General features: G+C 42.2%; 1 protein-coding gene and 1 long non-coding RNA gene across 7 annotated transcripts; one reads left to right on the forward strand and one right to left on the reverse strand.

Moving 5' to 3' along the window:
- Positions 1 to 1,790: 1,790 nt before the first annotated feature.
- Positions 1,791 to 2,766, reverse strand: LOC120697315. The gene is made up of 2 exons (XR_005684432.1): positions 2,274 to 2,766; positions 1,791 to 1,992 (listed from the first exon to the last, which is right to left on the reverse strand). It is a non-coding gene; the product is annotated as an uncharacterized LOC120697315 (long non-coding RNA).
- A 3,613-nt stretch (positions 2,767 to 6,379) lies between these two features.
- On the forward strand, positions 6,380 to 17,088 carry LOC120697310 (E3 SUMO-protein ligase SIZ1-like). Of its 6 annotated transcripts, none has more exons than XM_039980483.1 (18): positions 6,380 to 6,746; positions 7,365 to 7,445; positions 7,715 to 7,757; positions 8,043 to 8,121; positions 8,238 to 8,400; positions 8,538 to 8,671; positions 9,478 to 9,546; positions 10,253 to 10,340; positions 10,657 to 10,732; positions 10,899 to 10,972; positions 12,525 to 12,632; positions 13,046 to 13,207; positions 13,597 to 13,701; positions 14,129 to 14,209; positions 14,295 to 15,504; positions 15,592 to 15,646; positions 16,159 to 16,498; positions 16,805 to 17,088. In XM_039980483.1, exons 1-17 carry the CDS (start codon positions 6,720 to 6,722, stop codon positions 16,184 to 16,186), a joined length of 2,583 nt encoding a protein of 860 aa, XP_039836417.1. In that variant the 5' UTR covers positions 6,380 to 6,719; the 3' UTR covers positions 16,187 to 16,498; positions 16,805 to 17,088. The 6 variants fall into 6 exon arrangements, with proteins under 6 accessions (XP_039836417.1, XP_039836414.1, XP_039836413.1 ...); XM_039980482.1 differs by having other exon boundaries at positions 6,434 to 6,746; positions 8,235 to 8,400; XM_039980480.1 differs by lacking the exon at positions 15,592 to 15,646 and having other exon boundaries at positions 6,417 to 6,746; positions 8,235 to 8,400.
- Positions 17,089 to 21,440: the final 4,352 nt, after the last annotated feature.

Here is a 21,440-nt window from a genome sequence, read left to right on the forward strand (position 1 = left end):
CTCAACGACATTCCGGATGTATGAGAAATGCGATTGAAGTCTTAAGGTTCTTCTAAGATCCCTCTAAAATGCGCTACCCTGGCAGCCTATTGTATCTCGCAAAAGAAGCATCCTACTCGTATCTGTCTACAAACCATTATCTCTAGTCTAGACAAGAGATGAAGTGGATCACAATGCACAAAATAATCCATTAGCCCAAATTCAAACCCCACAAAAGAATATTCCAGAAAGTGATTTCTTCATTACATATGTACATCAAGTCACCGAGAACATAATTTTATTGCCAATCGATAATATGTGAGCCACAAACTTACATTTCTCCCTGAGAAGATAAAGGAACAAATGAAAGAATGCCCATAAAAAAAACAAACGAAAGGATGAACGTAAGGCAAACTACTTTTGGTTCTTCAGCTCAGTGTCAAATATTCCACCAAGCTCCAACCAAATCTGAGGATTTCTTGGTTAGTGTCGAGTATAGTTCAGAGGCATCACCTAGGCAGGCGTCCAGGCAGACCCAATTCGTCTTGTGCAATAACCACACGTCTAGGCGCTGCCTAGGCGTCCAGGCATACCAATCTCGCCTTGGGTCGCCTTTAAAACACTATTTGTTAACACCTTGAGGTGGAAGCGATCATCATGTATTTTTGACGCAAATTTGCAGAAACTGCATATCCACATCTCCTCTTTAGTGACAAGTTTAAGTTCCCGTCGCCGTGATGCTTCCCAAAAGCTTAGGACATCCTAGATCGGATCCTTGAACCACCTAGCATCATAAGTGAACCGGTATTCTTCAAGCAGGGGATGGTCTGACTGTAGTTCATATATGCGCTAGTCAAGGGCGAATCCAGCAGCCAAATCAAAAGGGGGCTCACTCTCCATTCTCTTGTTCTTCATTCTTTGGTTCCAAAAATGGAGGGGGGTTTAGGGGGTATCCATGGACCTTGGGAAGGTGGGTGGGTGGGTGGGGTGGGGGGGCTTGATCCCCCCTAGCCTCCCATGTAGATCCACCTCTGGCGCCAGTAAACAAAGCATTAGGAAATTACACTATATATCTGCCATGGTCTAAAGAATACTTATTTGGCATTTCGAAGTATGTACAACAAATTAGGCCCTGTTTAGTTCCCAAAAAAATTTCTACAGTACCCGTCACATCGAATGTTGGGACACATGCATTGAGTATTAAATGCAGTTAAAAAATAACTAATTACACAGTCTAACTGATTAGCACGAGATAAATCTTTTAAGCGTAATTAGTCCATAATTAGACATTATTTGTCAAGTAACAACGAAATGTGTTATAGTACCAAAATCAACAATTTTTCACCAACTAAACAGGGGCCTTACTGATGTTTTAGGCTGTAATCCCGTCACTCATATTTACCCCAAGAGCAGTGATTTATTGACCTTGACCTTTTTCCGCTTTTGATGGAGAGATTAGCAACGGATAGTGCCCATACATTGCCACACTTTGTCACAGTTACAACCCTGCCCATTCAAATTTGAGTCTTGAATATTTATTCAAGGTCGGCTTGGTTTCCAGATGTTTTTTGCAAATTTTGGCACTATCCGAGAGAATGGAGCAACAAGATCCGATCAATCAAAAGAAAGAAAGCTGAGCATGCCGCTGATATTGCCTATTTCTTTCGCTCTGGGCTGGAATTGTGTCCAGCGAGGCTTCTTGAATGTCAGCCCAGCCCATCCGAGACGTGCCTGCCTGGCCCATGGTGACGCCCCGGCTGAAGTCAATAGTCACGAGTACTTTGCGCGCACCAAGGCGCGCCTAGCAATCATTAGATTAAGGTAGGATGACATTAATATATATATAAATGTAGCATTAGCGTGATATGTCTATACATTAGTAGGCATATGTAATAGTACAATTATCTTTTGCGTGCAATACACAGCTAGCTATATCTTAGTACTACCTATTATATCTTCCGGCACATGCAGTGCTGAATGTAAAGTCTTTGGAATGGTTGTCCTACTCCTGATCTGCAATCATTGCAATTTAATTCGAATTAGTGATAACTTGATGTCAATTGCAAAGTATCAAAGGTAGGAGCAAATGATGGCAATCTTTTTCCAATTTAGCTTAATGCTCTAAGCATTGGCATGGTTTTGCTTTGGTCTTGTTTTTTTAGGCTTCCTTTTTCTAATGTAGGCTAATCTTAACATGTATAAACTTAACATAAATATCACAGTTGGAAATGCTAATAGCTATATGGTGCAGCACAACTGTAGCTCATGTAGAATGCATGGTTATATGTCAGTACAGAGGTGCTATCGCTTATCATGTTTTTTGGCGCAGATTATTCTGACTGTGAAGCCCCTGGGATGCTTGCGTTGTTCCTGATCTGCAGTTCATCGAAATTTAACTCCAATGAGTGATCAATTGGTTTCACTTTCTAGGGTACGCAGACAGGTGTAGATGATGTTTACCTGTTTTCATCTCTATCTTAGTGCTCTAAGAAGTTGCATGGTTATAGAATACAAACGACAAAAATGAAAGTCTGTCGGTCATGCTGATTTGTCATTCGAAGATTGTAATATTCGAGTAGACAATTATCTAACTTCTTAACATTCGTGCTTCTCAAATTTAAATAAGACAAAACCAGTCATTATATGTTCAGATTATATGGTATACTAAACTGAACTTATACACAATAGCACATACTAATATGAAAATTTCTCAGAACAAAAAGTAATCAAGAACAGCTAACATTGTTAGTAGATATCATGGATAAATAAAAGTAAGAAGGAAGAGAAGCTTACCAAAATGCAGAGCTTTTTGCTGAAACCATTTTTTCCTTGAAACATCAGTGGCAAGGTGATCAGTCTATGAGCTCGAGTAAATATGCACACTAATTTTACTCTGCAGACAACAAACTATAATGTTCATCAAGGATTTAAGTAAATTGAACACACAAACAGGAACACATGGAAATTTCTCAAATAAAAAGTAATTGAATAACAGTCCAAATTCTATTTGGCACAGTGACAGTTGCGAGGATGTCATTGTCTCAGATCAGTGTGCGTACAATTCCTTCCAATTTTATTTGGCATTATCAATTAGTTTGCATTGGTCAATTTAGGTTGAATAAAGGTTGCTGCATTCATATGTAGTATCGATAGAAAAAAAAAAGCTGCCATTGTACATGGAAGTTTTTTTTTGTGAAATCTTTAGCTGGGTATTATCCACATATAAGTCACTTGAATTCTTTGGATGAAACGTAGTTACTATTTTTAAATTTGAGTGCATATCAGTATATGAGGCATTTGGAGCATCCATATGTTTGGTTTCTGGATTTGGAGCAAGCAGGTAGTTGTAAGAGATTCAAGCATACTGTTGCACCCATATTGGGGGGAAAAAGGTGTTCTGATTCTAGCAAGAAAAAACGGAAGGCATGGGTTGGAGCTGAACCATAGTAACTGGATAGCAGCTGTAATTGGGGACATCAATAGAATGTGGACCACAGTAACTATAATCGAACATAACAGTATTTGTTTTGGGGGGCTATGTATTCGGCTGGTGGAAAGGTTGATGCTGGAATTTAGATGGCAAATTAACATGTGCAAAACTACTTTGCAAAATATTCTGGAAAACACTTAAATCATTAGTCCATTTATGGAACCAAATTAGTCAATAATTACACATCAATAATTATATAGATGAGGCAAAAAAATGATCCATCTAAGAATGCAGTAGAGGTTCACTTACATGGATTTTTCTTGTTGCTGTGAAGTTAATTATGATCAAAGGATATAGCATAAAACCACATGGATAAACAGTTTGCTCCAAACTTAGAACCTAAGAATATGTATCAATGCTTGCTCCCTGCTTGTCCTTGCTGGCCTATAGCAGCAGAAATGATAGCCAAGGGTGATACTGCAATACTGCAACTTGTAGCTTAGTCACAACAGATACGTTGAAGGACCATGTACTAAATTGATTACTCTCCAAGCACATGAATACTTTTGTTTCTAAATCACATATTTTACTGAAAATGCAACACCAAAGAAAGGTCTATCAAAACCTATGGAAGTGCTTATTTAAACCATAATATTTCCTTTTCACCATTCCAGTAAACAATTAATGTAAAAAAGTATTAGCTCAGAGCATTAGTAAACTTTGTTTTGTATTTGATGCAACAGTTTCAATTTTTTCCCTCCCGGAGGAAGAAATGTCCTCAAAATCATTGTTGTTTAGATAGAATAAATATAACCAAATCAGCACAACTTCGTATCTACAAAAGAATTCTTCCGATTGAACATGTAGGTGCAATGCTAATACTTTTGTTTCTAAATCATATATTTTTACTAAAAATGCAACAGCACAGAAAGGCCTATCAAAACCTATGGAAGTACTTATTTGAACCATAATATTTCCTTTTCACCATACCACTAAACAATTAATGTAAAAAAGTATTAGTTTAGAGTATTAGTCAACTTTGTTTTGTATTTGATGCAACAGTTTTAGTTTTTACCTCCCAGTGGAAGAAATGTCCTCGAAATCATTGTTGTTTAAACACCCAATGTACTCTGTTTCAACCCTTTTCATTTTCATTTGGAAAGTAACCCTAAATCCAAATGCCTTAAACAAAACTGGGAGTTCAATTAATCCAAAACGAACTACCATTAGTATCCCCTTTGAATGTCTCCTGTTCTGTGCACTTGTGGGAAAAAAATAATGTACGAATTTATGCTATTACCTGATCAATTAATAGATTAGTATGGTGCAGAGCTCAATAATCTTAGAGGTAAACGCTTCTATGAATGATCATAGCGAAGAGAAATTAGCCAATCTAGATTTCTGCTTGAAATTAGCAGATCTAAGATTAGTAATTGATCTGTAGAGGAGAAAGAGATGCAACGCATCTGATAGGATTCAACAAAATTAGAAGTGAAGAGGGAAAAGAATTGGCACTACAGATGCGTACCTGGAAGAGGTCGTCATGAATGGGGTTGAGGTTAGCAGGGGGTCTCTTTGATCCAGAGGTTTGCGTTGTTCACTGGAGGGAGAAAGAGAAGAACAGAATCTATAGATGATGAACATGGCCTCTGTGGTTGCATTGGACGTATCATCATCCGGGGGAGGAGGTCCGAGTTAGAGCACGACTTGCACCGCCTCCCTGGCTGCGACGGGGATGGCGAACTCCTCGGGCCCTGAGAGCCACAAGCTGCGACAGAGATCGTCAACCTCCCCCTCCGTCCTCCCGCTGATGCGGAGGTCCGCGCCGGGGGCAAGGTCCAGCGAGCGCGAGGGGCGGAGCCCCGGCTACTGCTGCTGCTCCATCGAGGACGACGGCAACCACAACGCGCGGCCACGGCTCAGCTGCGTCGGGCCGGCGGCGGTGAGGGAGGCAAGCGGCGGGCAGGGCGGGGAGCGTGCGACGAAGGTGGTGGGGCGGCGAGGCTCACCCACGGCTCGGACGGCGGGGAACGGCAGTGGATCTGACTGCATTGGATCGTCTGCGCCGCCGCATCGACATGGGTGCAGGCTCCGCGAACTGCCAACCTGCTGCCGCCTTCACAGCATCTGTATGGTGGCCTTGATGGCAGCGTCAGCGATGTCGCCACCTGCGCAGGCGCTCCCCCGCAATGAAGCCCGCCGCCGCGAGCCCCAGGAACCCGCGCCCGCCTTCGCCAGCAATGCCACGGCGGCCGCCGCCTTCTCCTTCGCCATACACTAGGAAGTGGAAGAGTAGAGGTGGGGGAGACGCGTGCTGCAGTGCCAAGCAGATCATCCGCGTCGGTGTCGGAGACCGCAGCCCTCGAAGGCAGCTGCAGCGCTGTCATCGGACGGTATTAAAACTTTTTGCTATCGTGGCCACGCTGGCTGCTCTCCGAGCAGTGCGCAAATGACATATAGAAATAGAAATGTAAGCGCATGCAAGCACAAGCGGCGAAAAGCAAGGGAGGAGGGGGCCGCTGGTGACTCCAAACTTGTCATCCACTCCAAATTTTGAGTGATTCCAAATAAATTTGTCACCCACTCTAAATTTTATGTCGTTGGGCTTAAACTGACTTAATAAAATAGTTCATAGTCAAATTTGTTCTAAAATATTCTATAAAAAAATTATTCTAGAACAAATTTATTTTATTTTGAAATAACTTTTTAATTGTTCTAGTAATATATAAAACTTATTCAAAAATAAAAATTATTTTATTTTAAAATAAAATATAATTATTAAACCTTATAATAGTTTGACTGCGGGTAGCGCGACTGCCCGAGCGACTCCGAGACATTTGCCGTGGGGGGGGAGCGAAGGCGTAAAGCGCGGGCACGGCTCGACGACCACCGGCTGGGCCGGTCGCGGACTCGTACGGCCACGCAGAAAACCGGATTTGATAGCGGCCGATACGTCCGCCGCGGCGGCTGAATAGGAGAGAGAAACTTCCCCCTCCCCCGACGACGAACCCGTCCCACCAGCACGCGCGACGCGAGAAGACGAGACGAGAGAGATAGATAGCAGAGAGGAAAAAGGGAAAAAAGAAAACCCAACCCACAGCCATCGTCGATACAAACGGAGGCGACGAGGCAGAGGCGCCGCCGCAGCCACGCGCGGCCGCCGTCCCGCCCGCTCCCAATTCGGCGCCCCGATCGCCGGATCTCCTCGCCGGCGCCGCTGCCGGCAGCCCGGCCCCCCTACCGATCGGCCCCTCCCCATGCCCTTGCCCCTCCGCAGGTTTCCTCGCGCGGGAGCAGGCGGGTGGCGGCCATGGCGGACCTCGCTTCGACCTGCAAGGTAGGCGCGCGCGCGCGCCAATTCGCCCCCCGATCTCCGCCGATTCCTCGCGAATTCCGCTCGGGTTTACCGGATTTTCCGCCCCCGCCTCCGCCGCCACCGCCGCCTCCGTGATTAATTCTGTGCTGAGGTTTAGAGGGGCGGGCGGATTGGGGGAGCTCCGTGCCAAGTTCCAGCGCTTTCGGTAATCGGTACCAGTGTCACCTCGTGGTTTCCCCCAAAAAATGTGGAATTGCTTAGCCCGCGGCTTATTTTGTTAGTCGTCCACCGCCCGCAGTAGTTCAATCCTTACTCTTGGAGCTATATGTGCTCTTGGGGTTGTTCCTGTACCGATTTAGTCCGCGTGTTGATTGCTCATGAATTCTGATTGGTAGGCTAGATTGGATCCCTCTGTTGCATGATGCAATACTTCCTTCAGCTGCTCCTATCTTGCTTAAGCACCAAAATCACTCTTCTCTTTAACTCGTATGTGGTTCTAGACTCTAGAGTTGATAGTTCGCTTGTAGTTTTTGGCCCACGGATCAAACATGAGGAATCTGGTAGTGTGCTTCATGCACACATCATACTGATGGATTACTCTTGAAGCTTTGATGTTGATCCTTTCCTTGTCTGCTGTAGGATAAACTTGCATACTTTAGAATAAAGGAGCTCAAAGATATCTTGAATCAGCTGGGGTTGCCGAAGCAGGGAAAGAAGCAGGTCAGCAAATGTTTTCCTTTTTTATTCCCAGTTTTTGCAAAACTTCGTTTCACTAACCCGGACATGTACAATTTCTACTGAATGGAGGCTTGCTATTCGAGCCCTTGGGGTGGACTCACCATCCTGTAATAAATCCTTGTTGGGCTCGTATGCTGTTTACAGAAAGAACTTGAATTCAGTATTGCTATTTCAGAACCTCATATTTACTGTCCTTGCCTCAACTTTGCTTTTCATGGTATCTAATCCATTTTCTTAATTGTTGACTACAGGACCTAGTCGACAGGGTATTGGCTCTGTTATCAGATGAGCAAGGTATGCCTGTCTTTTCTGCATATTCCTCTACATCTTGGCCTTAAACTACTGCGTTTTTTCATGTTCAATATTGGATAGCCATGCTTTTCAGTTGTGCTCAAGTCATTAGGTTTGTTATCCACATCTGTGCCATAGAGTACAGATCATTTATATATCTGTTGTTGATCAAGAAAAAAGGATCACTTCTTTATTAGAACATCAGCCAGTTCGCATTTTCATCATCTGAATTGTTAAGTTTGTTTTTTCAATGAAATCCTGTTCTTAGGCTCTGCTTGCTTGTTTCAGGTCAACGCCATCATGGATGGGGGAGAAAAAATGCTCTTACAAGGGAGGCGGTGGCAAAAGTTGTTGATGATACATACAGGTAAGATTCTACATGTTTGCCAAATTGTCAGGAGAAACTACATAACAGATGGTTGATTGTGTTAGATGAAGTTGCTGACTTAGTTTCTTTTGATGCCTTGATGCTTCCATTAGCAGGAAAATGCAAGTTCAATGTGCTCCTGATCTAGCCTCTAGGAGCCACAGCGGATCAGATTTCAGTCATTTCAGGCCCAAAGAGGAAGCCACTGACTATTATCATGTGGAGACTAAGGTCCGCTGCCTTTGTAGTAGCACCATGCTAAATGACAATATGATCAAGGTATCATATCCTTTCGTACATTTTTTCTTCAATTTGAAAGGCACGTTTTACGTGAAACTATTTCTTTAACTACAACCGGTTTCTTTTGGTGTCTTGTCCCTTTGAATTTTTTTTATCTTGCATCTTGTTTTCTGCAGTGTGAGGATGCCAAATGCCAAGTGTGGCAGCACATGACCTGCGTACTCATTCCAGATAAGCCCACAGAGGGTGTTAACCCTGAAGTTCCGCCTCATTTTTATTGTGAATTGTGCCGACTGAACCGGGCAGACCCGTATGTCCTGCTATGACTTCTTTGGTTGACTTTGTTTCCCATTTATTTTTCACAAGAGCAGCTGTAATATAGTATATCAACTTTGCTATGGTTTTTTTTTTCTTGTATGGTTTCATGTGATTTTAGAATACGCTCTTCACCCACCCTGTGTTTTCTTAGAACCCCTTTTTGTTCTACTAGTTTCTTCACTTGTGATATAGTAACCGGTCCCATAGCCGCTTGTTTACCTAGGCTACTACCACGATGCTACCTCTTGCTTGGTTGCCTTATTGACTGTTCTTAGTTTTGTGTGGTTTAGTTTGATATCCAGATGAATGGTATCGAATTTGCCACTTTATTTAATGGAGATGCTATGCACCAGACTTTTTTAGACGCATTTATTGCTTTATTTATATGTTATGTGAAAATTACTCATTCCTTAGGTTAAGTAAAACCGTTGTTTGTCTTTTGTTTGAGTTTATAGTGTGCCTAGTAAGCGACTTGTTCTCTTTGATTTGGTTGAACACGTTAATAATCCATTTCCTTTAGCGATAAATATGACATGTAAATGAAATAATTTGTTTATTGAACACTAAACTTCTAGGCGTGTCTAGTTTTTTGTGCATTTGAAGTTAGTATGGCTTTCATCAGTTCCTCAAATGTATATGACCAAAAGTCAGGTGAAACTTTGTAAATCTATTTATGCTTTATTTGGCGTTTGAGCATTTGGCAATGCACTTGAGCAGCTTTACTTAAAATTTCCCATTGCTTACCACTGGGAATTGCAATTCTTGTTCTTGTTTTTTTTTCACACTTTGAATTTTCAGGTTTTGGGTGAATACAGGAAATCCTTTGCCCCCTGTGAAATTCATGTCATCTGGTGTTGGAAATGATGGGTGGGTATATACTGTAACTTGATGTTGTTGTCGTATTATATCTTACAATCACAGTCTTGACGAATTTTCAATGTACCTTTTCTTTTGTAGGTTGTCTAGACAAGTACTTTTATGTTTATCTTAGTCATATTAATTTTAACTTTGAGGGTTGAAGTTAATACTCTATTGTTTTCAGGAGCTATTTTTAAACCATATGGATATATGTTATGCTGTTGCTGCCCTGCGATGCATAAATATATGCTTGTTTTTCAATTAACAAATGCTAATATCTCCAACACAGTCCTATTGGGGGTTACTTCATTTCTGGATCTTTGGTTGGTCATTAAGATTTGATGATCCTCCCAGCATTGTTAATTGTTAATGCAAGCAGAAAACCGTTCATTGATATAAATGTGTTAAAATGGTTAGCACTATTCCTCATATGTATACTAAAATGTGTTGAATTGGTGTCTGAATGTTCCACATCTTTGGAAGTATAATATTTATTGTCTTTGATTCTTAAATTGTTAAGATTCATTATTAATGTGACACGACATCCAAATATATGTGGACTAAGATTGTCTATAGTTGTGTTTTGGCACATCTATTGAATAATAATGTGCCATTTGATTAGACTTTTGTTCAGCTATTTGATTTGTTTTCTGGACAGATGTTGTTGGTTTATTTATGCATAAATGTGTTCTTATGAAACCTTTTATGTCTCTAGAACAAGTGTATCTCAAAGTGTGGAGAAGACCTTCCAGCTTTCTCGAGCAGATAGAGAAACAGTACAGAGACCAGAATATGAGCTTCAGGTTTGCTCTCTCCTCGGCAAACAGTTCACTTGCCTTGATATTGATAAAATATTGCACACTTTAATTATGTTCTTTCTGCAACATGGAATTTCTTTGATTTCTCATGTACCCCAACTATGAGTTATATTTCAAATCATTGCAAACTGTGTATTATATAGCATTGCACATTGAGAACATTTGCGTCTGATAAAATATCTTTGATTCCGTGGATTAAGTTTTATCATGTCGTAGACTTAAGGAAGACACTTGAACACACTGACTGGTTCAATTATCCTATCTTGTTAATTAGAGATTGTGTTGTGGGTCTGATGGACAGGTTTGGTGCATTCTTATAAATGACAAAGTCCAATTCAGGATGCAATGGCCTCAATATGCAGAATTGCAAGTGAATGGTAATGTTGAGTTTTCTTGTATAACTTGGATTTGTTGAAATGCAATCAGGCCCAAAACTCGGCCTATATGTTGTTCAGCTATACTTGAGATGCATACAATTAATTTACTTTGATATTTAATGAAATTAAGGGATTTTCAGTGTGATATTTAGTTCTATTTGTTCAGGTATTCCTGTACGAGTAGTGACCAGACCTGGTTCTCAGTTACTAGGGATAAATGGACGGGATGATGGGCCACTGGTGAGTTAATTCTTACTTTGTGCCATTTATAGGATCTAGCCTCAGTAGGCCATTTGTTTCCTTGGGGGATGTTTCTAGCCAGCATTTCTACCATCTTGTTACCACCAGGGTCTGTTTTGTGTTCTGTTTGGTTCACTTACACCTTTAAAATGGATCCCCGCTAGAACAGAATATAAGCTTGTTTCTCATCTCTTTCAAGGATGCTTTGAGCTACACTTCTGGTGTCTGCTGTTTTAAGGTCCCATGTGTCTTGTAGCATTCTTTATAACTGTATGACACACTTAACAATTTCTGAACACACTGGCATTTTGTATACTTATGGTACTTAACGATTTCTGAGCATACACTGGCATTTTGTGTACTCGTTATAGTCCTCTCGAGACTTTTAGCTAGATGTATTTTGGCATGATATAGATTTCACTTAATTTTCTTGTGCTTTTCTGAAGCCTGGAGTTATAGGGATCGGCAACATGCCTTTTTTGAAAAAATAAAATAAAATAATGCAAGTTATGATTCATGTAGATCTACTCATGGAATAGTATTATGGGAATCCAAAAAATTCAAAATGTGTACTGCTATATAAACTACTTGCTAAGATACTGGATCACAAGTCCACGTTGATCACAAGGCCTTGGGACCCTGTGTAGTTGAGACTTGGTCACATTTACAAAAGCAGCATGCTGTATCAATTTGTTGGGCCGCTCTTCGTTGGCTGAGTTGTCTTGCTCATCATTACTTAGGTCAGATGTACACATTTTGGCCAAACCATCACATAACAATGGAGAAGTTATGATATAGTACTGCATCTTTGTTTCCTGTTGCCTCACACTCTAGTTGCCAGCTCCTTTCCTTTCCTTTCTGTACACAATATTTGTCATTAACGAGTGAGCACACAGTTTACTTCTACATGAGGCTTGATATATCATGTCATTCAGCAGTGATCTTCTGCTTGCGAGTATGGGACAATGAGATTTATGGCCCAAAGATGCTGTATTTTTTGGCAGAAATAACTTTCTAGTGGGCTCGCAAGTTTATATTCGATCATGGTATCCTGCGTCATAGGAGTAGTGCAAACCTTATGAATACCATTTGAAAAAGTGAAATAACTTTGAAATAGTACCAAGAGAAAATAAACCATTACTATACAGAATCGGATATGCAGTCAACAACATCATGTTCCACACAAGTATTAAACACCATTTTGATGGCATTATGACAAGATAACATTTTCACCAAAGATGTAATAGCATGTAGCCCTGTGTGTTGATGTGAGGCAAGTCCATCATGCAATGGCCACTTTCAGGTTTTACCAAGAAGCTTGTACTGCTGATATAAAATATGCAATAAGGCAAAATTTAAGCTAGCACCCTTCTGTCTACATTTTACATTTAGAGATAAAGCAATTGGGTGCACATTTCTAGTGGATGAGGCAAAGTTAGACTTCCGTAGTTTTTATGATAATTTGATCACAACATTGCTTTAGTTTGAAATCCGTTTCCAAATTCTCTATTGATGGATTCAAGTTGTCATTCTTGTGTTTGCTCATTTGCAGGTAACGACGTGCAGTAGAGAAGGAATCAATAAAATTAGCTTATCAAGAGTTGATACTCGAACATTTTGCTTTGGAGTCCGAATTGTTAGGAGGAGGACCGTTGCTCAGGTTTTGTTCATTTGATTTGCTACTTATCATGCAGCTGAAATGATTTATAATATTATTTGATTTCCCGTTTTTTAAGTAATGCCTATGTATTGTCAATTTTTAGCTTGTTCATCTTTGTTATTATGTTTCAAACTCCAGTAGTGTAAATTATGTTATTGATGGGCTATGGACGAGTTAACCAAATTGGTGGAAAGTTAATGCATCACAGCGCAGTACCAGCAACAGTTCATTAATAATTCCTGCGAAGGCTGCCCCCCCCCCCCCCCCCCCCCCCGCACGCGCACACACAAATTTTCCTGTTATGTCTCAGAACAAATAGAATTATCCCTACAAGGAAAACCCAGAAGTGCTATGACTAGATTATACCTACCCCTCATTTCTTCTCTTGCCTGACACTAATATTTATGTTGCAGGTATTAGACATGATCCCAAAAGAAGGTGAAGGGGAGTCTTTTGTGGATGCTCTTGCTCGTGTTCGACGCTGTCTTGGAGGTGGAGGGGCTACAGATAATGCTGATAGTGACAGCGATTTGGAAGTGGTTACTGAATCTGTTACAGTCAACCTTCGTTGTCCTGTGAGTTTTCTTCTGCACATACTATTTCTTTGACGATGTTAATTTATTGTGAAAAAGGTGTTATCGTTTCACTCATGGTGATGTTTTCAATTGGCTTTATCATATATGTCAGTATGGTAGGCCTTTTTAAATTTTTCTTCGTAGGTAGTAGCAACCAGCTATGTTCTCAGAGTGCTTTTCTGTGCTCAGCTAGCTGATTAGTGTTAGGAAAGAGTTGCTAACTATTATTTACTCAGAAGCAAACATAAGCATTGTGATAGGTGCTCTCCTTGCCAACATGGCAGGCTATAGGTGGCATGATGAGCTAAACCTACCTGATGCTTTTTATTGGTGTGGTTTGCAGTATTTGAATTTTATCTAACTTTTTTCTCAAATATTTTCTTTTTCAGAATAGTGGATCCAGAATGAGGATTGCTGGAAGGTTCAAGTCTTGTGTTCACATGGGTTGTTTTGATCTTGAAACCTTTGTGGAATTGAATCAACGCTCCCGCAAGGTCAGTATTTATGCCTGCAGTAGCACGGCTTTGGTCCAGGGCAGGCCTAATTTCTGCTTGCGCGAATTAGTTAGAAATGCCCCAAGATGCTATTGATTTGTGTTATTTTCTAGTAGGAGATACTGGATTATGAAAAAAAATGTTCTGTTAATAATCTTATGGGTGTGATCAGGCCATGCTTGAGATGCATGCAGGGCTAGCCAAACTACACTATTCATGAACAGTTATAGTATCCATGAATGGGAAAGGGAGGGGTTTGTTTGCTCTTATGTCAGTGTGGTACTAGGGATGAGGGACCATCCTTACTGTATAATTGCCTTTTTATTTTCTGCCAGCTTTGATTATTAAAGATATCATGTTTTCCATTTCACATGGTATCATATTTTGCATGCTACCTCTTTGATTGATCTGTTCTTGCTTTGTGCAGTGGCAATGTCCAATATGTTTAAAGAATTACTCTCTTGAGAACTTGATGATTGATCCTTATTTCAATCGGATTACTTCTTTGGTAGGTCCTTGCCACACATTTTCATATGGCTTTTACTAGAATTTGTTGTCTGTTGATTCAATTTTTTTTTTCATTTTGGATGTAGTTGCGCAATTGCAGTGAAGATGTGAATGAGCTTGATGTTAAACCTGATGGATCATGGCGTGTGAAGGGTGATGCTGCCACCAGAGAGCTATCTCAGTGGCATATGCCTGATGGCACACTTTGTGACTTAAAGGAAGATACAAACCTTGGTGCAAAAAATCTGAATCAAGTCAAGATAGAGGGTACTTCTGATGGACATAGAAGTTTGAAACTTGGAATCAAAAGAAATCCTAATGGCATATGGCAAGTTAGCAGTAAGGCAGATGACAAGAAACCTTCTATGGTTGGAAATCACATCCAGAACAACAATGGGTTTCAAGCACCTAACACTCTGCCTATGATCAGTAGCCCCACCGGGAGTTACAGAGATGGAGAAGACGCAAGTGTGAACCAAGAAGGGGGTGGTACTCAATTTGATATATCATTGAACCAAGAGTTTGACAGTTTTGCCCGTAACTTTGGTCAGACATACAATACAGAGGATAGGCAGCAGCAGCAGCAGCAGCAGCAGCAGCAACATAATGCTGCAGATGTCATTGTTCTTAGTGATTCTGATGAAGAAAACGACACGATTGTTCAACCGCCAGCTGTCTTTGACAATACTGCTACAGATGGCAACAATTTTCCTTTCGCCACTAGTGGTGCTGCATCTGGATATCCTGAAAGATACCAGGAGGATGCTGGTGTTGGCACAAGTGGCCTTGGTTTATTAAGTAACAATGCTGGTGATTTTGAGATAAATAACTGGCAAATGCATTCATATCCTCAACCAGAGCAAGGATTCCAGTTTTTTGGGACTGATGTTGCCAATCCTTTTGTTACTTCACATAATTCGTTTAATATTACACCAGATGACTATTCTCTTGATTGTAATGTTGGCATAGAGGAACCCTCAGCAGCTCACGATATTTCAATTTACCGGAACAGTAATGACATGCATGGAAGCTTGGTTGATAACCCATTGGCTTTAGCTGGCGATGATCCGTCTTTGCAAATTTTATTTCCAAGTCAACCTTCCACTGTTTCCCTTCAGGAAGAATTGAACGAGCGTGCTAATGCTCCAAATGGTGTCCACCCTGATGATTGGAGGATCTCTCTTACACTAGCGGCAGGTGGAGACGGTAATGAAGAGTCTGCAAGTGTTGATGGTCTGCAATCACAGCCAAAACTGCCATCAAAAGAGGCAGGGGTCGAACCTTTAATTGATGCTGGTCTGTCTCACTTTTATGAATTTAATTGTTTCCTTTTGTGATTTTTTGTTCGTAAAGATAACGGTTTACTACACTTCTTTTTGGTAGCCCGACAACCATTTTCAGGATCATCATGGTCAACTTTTGAAGGCAGACATCTTAGGTCGTATTTTTTTCCTAGAAGATGTGCAAAGTCTGATATTTTAAAAAAGCCCCAGAATATATTTAATTCCCTGGACACTAATAACTGGGCAAGAATTTTAGCAACTTATGCTGAGTGGCCCTGCCCTCCTGTACTTGGCATCACCCTGAAATGAAATTAAGTTATACTGAATTTCTGAAGATTTTCTATTTGTTACCAACTTATAATTCTTTAGCATGTGGGCCTGTATTATCTGTTGGTTGGAGAACTTAAGAGTTTTCTATGTTTGCTTTTAAAGCATGTTTAATGATTCAATAATGACTAGAGTAGCAAGAACAATCTAGTTTTAATGGGCTTAAGCTGAATTTGTGGCATAAATTGAACATGATATTTTGAGTTTTTGACCTTCTAGCTTATAGCTGTTTGTGTCCTCACCTTTACCAGTATACATGACACAGCCCTCAACAAACTATTCATGTAATTTGTTTTCTGGTTGATGTTACTGTTGAAACATTTTTTGTTCTTGATTGCAGCCTCTGCTCTCCCAAGCACGAACAATGACAGATGCAATGGAGTGAGTCTAAATCCGAGAAGGATCGAAAATATATTTTCTCATCCTCGGCAACCGCGGTCTGTTAGGCCTCGCCTGTGTTTATCATTAGATACTGATTCGGAGTAGCTTGGGCATCACATTGGAATCTCCGAGTTCGCTATTAATTTGGCAAAGTTGGCATAATCTTGATTTTTACTTTGGAGGGCTATCAGGTTGGTTGATACAAGGAGACACCAGTGCAGATGCTTTGTTGCTTCAACCTGGTGTGAGCCAAGTGTTTTGTATGATCCAAGTGGGATCTGCATAGAGTTCATCTGATGGTAAGGATAGACGACCACCAAAGAATCACCATGACCTAGGCTATCAATCTAACAGCAGTTATAGTAGTTTTTATATCCTTGTTGGTGGCCTCGAGTTGGTTTTCATCACTAGACAACCTGCTTGGGACTAAAAAGGATTTATTTAAGCGGTAGGGTTAACTTATGTGAAATATGTTGATTCAAGAGTTCTGATTGATTGTTTAGGATGAACTGAACCAAACGAATGAGGATGCCTGTGGTTTCTTTTCCTTTTTTGAGTTCAAGTGATGAAACCATGTGATAACTGGTGTATTTTCTTTATGTCAGGTTGGTACAGGATATTTTCTAACTGGAAGTGAAGGCTTAATGTGGCTAGCGGAGCAGGTTGTACATTTTTCCTGACATTTACTGGGTATAAGGAATAGGGGGGCCATCACTTGGCGAAGGACAAATACATGTGAATGCTTGTGTGTACCATCATTGTATTTAGGGTTTGGGTGCTAATTTAGATTGTTTGTTACCCTGATGTTTGATGGAAAATAAATTATTCCTTGAAGTGGCGGTCAATAACCAGAGCCCTTCACTTTTGATTTGGAGCAGCTGACCATTCATATGTTTTGTGTTGAAGTGGTGACTTTGTTCAGCTTGAGCTTCCGTGGAAGGACAAACCAAAAGCCATGGTTTGGTGAGGAATCAGCTTGCTGTGACACGGAGCCAATTAATGTTTTTTTACTATCCTGTGATTTGGCTTAACATCTTGCACAGGTAAACCAAATGTGTTTGTTGGTGCTCATTTGTCAGTATGGCATGAGACTCGGTTTACTTGGTGGGCAGTCCAGCTGCGCAGTTTACTTGTGGTTGGTTTCCCACAGCATTAACAGTCTCGGTCACTACTGCTATCCGTTACTGCGCTTATTTGTAGTTGGTATTTGTGGGATCATGATTCTTTTTCCTGTATGCCATTTATCGATCGTAAGCTTTGTCAGCCTATGATGGGAAGGTGCTGTTGTCTTTGAGAACATGATAGGGTCATGCATTATATTGCTTTAGCAGTATTCACAAGACATATCCCTGGTAATGCTTCCAGAACGAACATGCGTCATGCGTGCATCTCTTAGATGTCATGCGTGCATCTCTTTGATGTCAGAGTTGATCAGTCGATGGACAGGCTATCCCGTCCCTCCAGCGGCTAGACCTGTCAAGCGGGGCCTAAAGAAACCCGACATTCTTTTCTGGCGGCCCGTGCTCGACCCGATGCGAAATATTGGCTCGCCCTATGCACGGCTTGACGGCCCATGGGCTGAACCGGCAGTCGGCGGCGGCTTGCATCTCTGGTGCCAACGATCGGATTGCATTTTTTACTCAATTTATCAGTGTTTATATTTATACAACGGCGGTCTCTATGAACAAAATTGTTTACACTGTGTTGTGTTGACACCGTTTTTTGACACGTGTCAAGAAAGAAGATTTTATGAAGGGGAAGTTGCCGATTTGAAAGAAACTAAAAGATGTACAGGATCGGGCGAAGCCGATGGACCAAAAAGAATATTTCATGAAGATGCTGATCCGCACAGTTTGATATATATATATATATTAGTTGTATGGGATCGGAAAAATTTGATACACATCCAATACAACAAACACTTTACAATTTCTTTGCATTTTTTTGGCGACTTCGCCTTTCTTATTTTCTTTTCGACGAATTCTTTCAAGTTGATCAATGACGCATCACATTCGAGCAACTTAGTTTGCTGGTGAGTTTTCGTTTTACCGAGTGTGTTTGAGTTTTAGCTACCGGGCGTATCGCTGTGGCTTCGTTCAAATTTATTCAAAAGTTATCGAATTTATCTAGGCTTTGATCTCGGGCGCATCGCTGTTTTCTCGTCTAGATTTATTCACAATTTATCGATATCGGCTAGATTTATAGGTTTTTTCTATGTTTTTTGTCATTATCACAATTATCTGCTTAGAAGCATATTAGATCGACTTTAAGTTTTATAATAACACTCTGTTATCTTAAAAGCCGGTTTAGATCTATTTCGAGTTTGCATCATCTGAGGTACACATTCATAGCTTAGATCTTGTTACACATGTGCAATCGGCTACTCTAAGCTGATCTTGTCGTTTTCCGCATCGGCTGATCCTGCTGACGCGCTCGTTTACTACGCACCTACATTTAATATTCTTTTGTCATCTTCTGTATTGGCAGAGCCTGCCAATACGCCTGTGTGAGAGATATTCAGAATTCCAGCCGATACGCTCTCGAATTTGACTTTGTTTTATCCCTTGTCAATTACAGATCAAATTGACTGGCACGCTTTGTTGACTTTCCGGAGCTTGGTGAACACTTGCCCTCGGATTCCAGTGTGTTAATTTTTAAGTCAACACACTCCTTTCAAAAAAAATTTGTTTTACACTTCTTACTTGGTGTAGCTTATTATATGCGTCCTGAGTGGGAACTTAGTTTATCCTTATCCTGTTGCACCTACTCCTGTTTTCTTGATTGACCTATTGGTCGATCAAGTTTTTCTAGCCTCCCGCCGCCACGCCTAGCCAATTGGGGGGAGAAAATTCTCTATTTGCCATCAAATTTTACAATGCTTCCCTATCTGCCAGCATGAAAATTTATATTCCTTATTTGCTATTGTGCTAAATATGCCATTCTCGTTCATTTGTTAGAATAACAGAGTAAGAGACCACATGAAGTACCATTTTGCCCCACCGCCCGCCATCACCTGATGCCGGCCGCTCCGGCAAGCTTGCCCTCGCCCCACCGCCGGCCGCTGCGCATGCAGGGGCATGGGCGAGCCAGCCCTCGCCGCACCGCTACCTGACACCGGCCGCTCCGCCTGCAGGGGCATGGGCGAGCCCGCCCTCACCCCACCGCCGGCCGATGCCAGACACTTTGTCTATTGGGGCAGGGACGAGTCCGTCCTCCCCCCACCGACGTCTGATGCCGGCCACTCCACCTGCAGGGGCTCTAGCGAGCCTGCCCTCCCCCCATCGCCACTCAACGCTGGCTGCTCCGCTTGCAGGGGCTTTCGCGAGGCCGCCCTCGGTGCACAGCTGCCCGACGACGGCCACTCCACTTCCAGGGGCATGGTCGAGTCTGCCCTTCCCCAACCGACGCCGGCCGCTCCACCTGCGGGGGCATGGGCGAGCCCGCCCTCGCCCCACCGCCGATCGATGCCGGATACTTCGCCTGCAGGGGCAGGGTCGAGTCCGCCCTTGCCCCACCGACACCCGACGCCGGCCATTCCACCTGTAGGGGCTTCAGCGAGCCTGGCCTCCCTCCACCGCCGCTAGACGCCGGCCGCTCCGCCTGCAGGGGCTCTAGCAAGCCCACCCTCGCGCCACCGCTATTAAATAGGGAAAAGTCCTATTTTCAACCCTAAACTATCCCGAGAGTCCGATTTTCAACCTCGAACTTCAAAACCAGACATAATGCATCCTTGAAATAATGAAACCGGGCAAATTCCCCCCCGAGCCGAATCCACCGCGGTTTTTGCCTCGTCACTCGTCCGACGTGGACTTCGTCGCCCAGTCAACCACTTGAATGGGCTCCTTAACCCCGCGCGGCCCACTCAGAATTTGCCCACTCGCTCCAGAACCCTAACCCTAGAGGCGGCGGCACCCTCGGCGGCGAGCAGGGGGCGACGGCGGCCTTGATGGCGACATCCAGGAGCTCGAGGAACTCAAGCACCTCCTCCCAAGCATGGAGCGGCTACAACATCGAGGATTACTCCTCGCCCATCCCTTACCGCGAGCGACCTCTAGAGTATGAGCCGGCGGTGAACTGCAAGTGCGGAGCCAAGGCGGCAAGGTGGATTTCATGGAGTGACGAGAATCCAGGACGAAGGTACCTAAAGTGCTTCTTTGCACGGGTGAGTTGATATACCAGTAGTTTCAGTGTCTATTTGTAGTTGTTTTGCTTCAATTTGTTCTGTGATTTTAGGCTGGTGGATGTGATTTCTGGAGATGGTATGAGAACAACATGACGACTCCATTCATAGCCCAGCTTCTCAGAGATTTGCGCGATGCTGTCAGGTCACTGAAGAAGGAGAAGAAGGAGATGGAAGAAGGGTTTGCAACTGCTCAGAATGCTGCTGAGAATGCTCTGTAGGGTCAATATGAACAGATTGGCCATCTGAACAGGCTGCTAGCTGAAAAAGAAGCTGCAAATGCTGAACTGAAGACATCTGTGGAAATGTTACAGAAGGAGAGAGTTGTGCTTAGGCTTGTAATTGGTGTTTGCATTGCTGTCGTGGTAGCTCTAATATGTAGGAAGTGATTGCTATGTAATGTCTGTGTCGACTCTATGTAATGTAGTGAAGTAATGGTATGCAAGGCATTGTTCAAAGTAATCAAGTTCAGAGATAACATAAGTAAGCCAACAGTCTTGGCAGTACATCAAATTCACACACAACACAAATAAGCCAACAGTCTTGGCATTACATGAAGTTCACACATAACACAAATAAGCCAGCAGTCTTGGCATTACATGAAGTTCACACATAACACAAATAAGCCAGCAGTTTTGGCATTACATAAAGTTCATACAGAACTAAGTTGAGACACATAAATAAGCTTGCACTCTTGCATTACTTAGTACCAGCGGGAGGTAGCATCAAATATTCACTGAACTTGGCAGGTTGTGTTGCCTTTCTCCTCCCTGATGGTTCCTGGGCTTTGGCCTTAGTAAATGCTGATCCTGAGGATACATTAACAGTTACACTGGAGCTGGCTTGAGATAGGGGAACTTGTGCATGGAGCTTGATAGAAGCATCACCACCTCTTGCTGTGGACACCTTGGCCATGGCTGATGTCTTAGTAACATCTACCTTTGCCTTCTGATGCAAGGCAACAATTTTTAAGTAAACTGGCTGAAATAAAATGTTAAGTGAAATAAATTGTAAGTAAATAAACAATTTTCATACCTTTGACTTTGATGGAGCCTTACTCC

This window comes from Panicum virgatum, chromosome 3K (genome assembly GCF_016808335.1).
Source record: "Panicum virgatum strain AP13 chromosome 3K, P.virgatum_v5, whole genome shotgun sequence".
NCBI lineage: Eukaryota > Viridiplantae > Streptophyta > Magnoliopsida > Poales > Poaceae > Panicum > Panicum virgatum.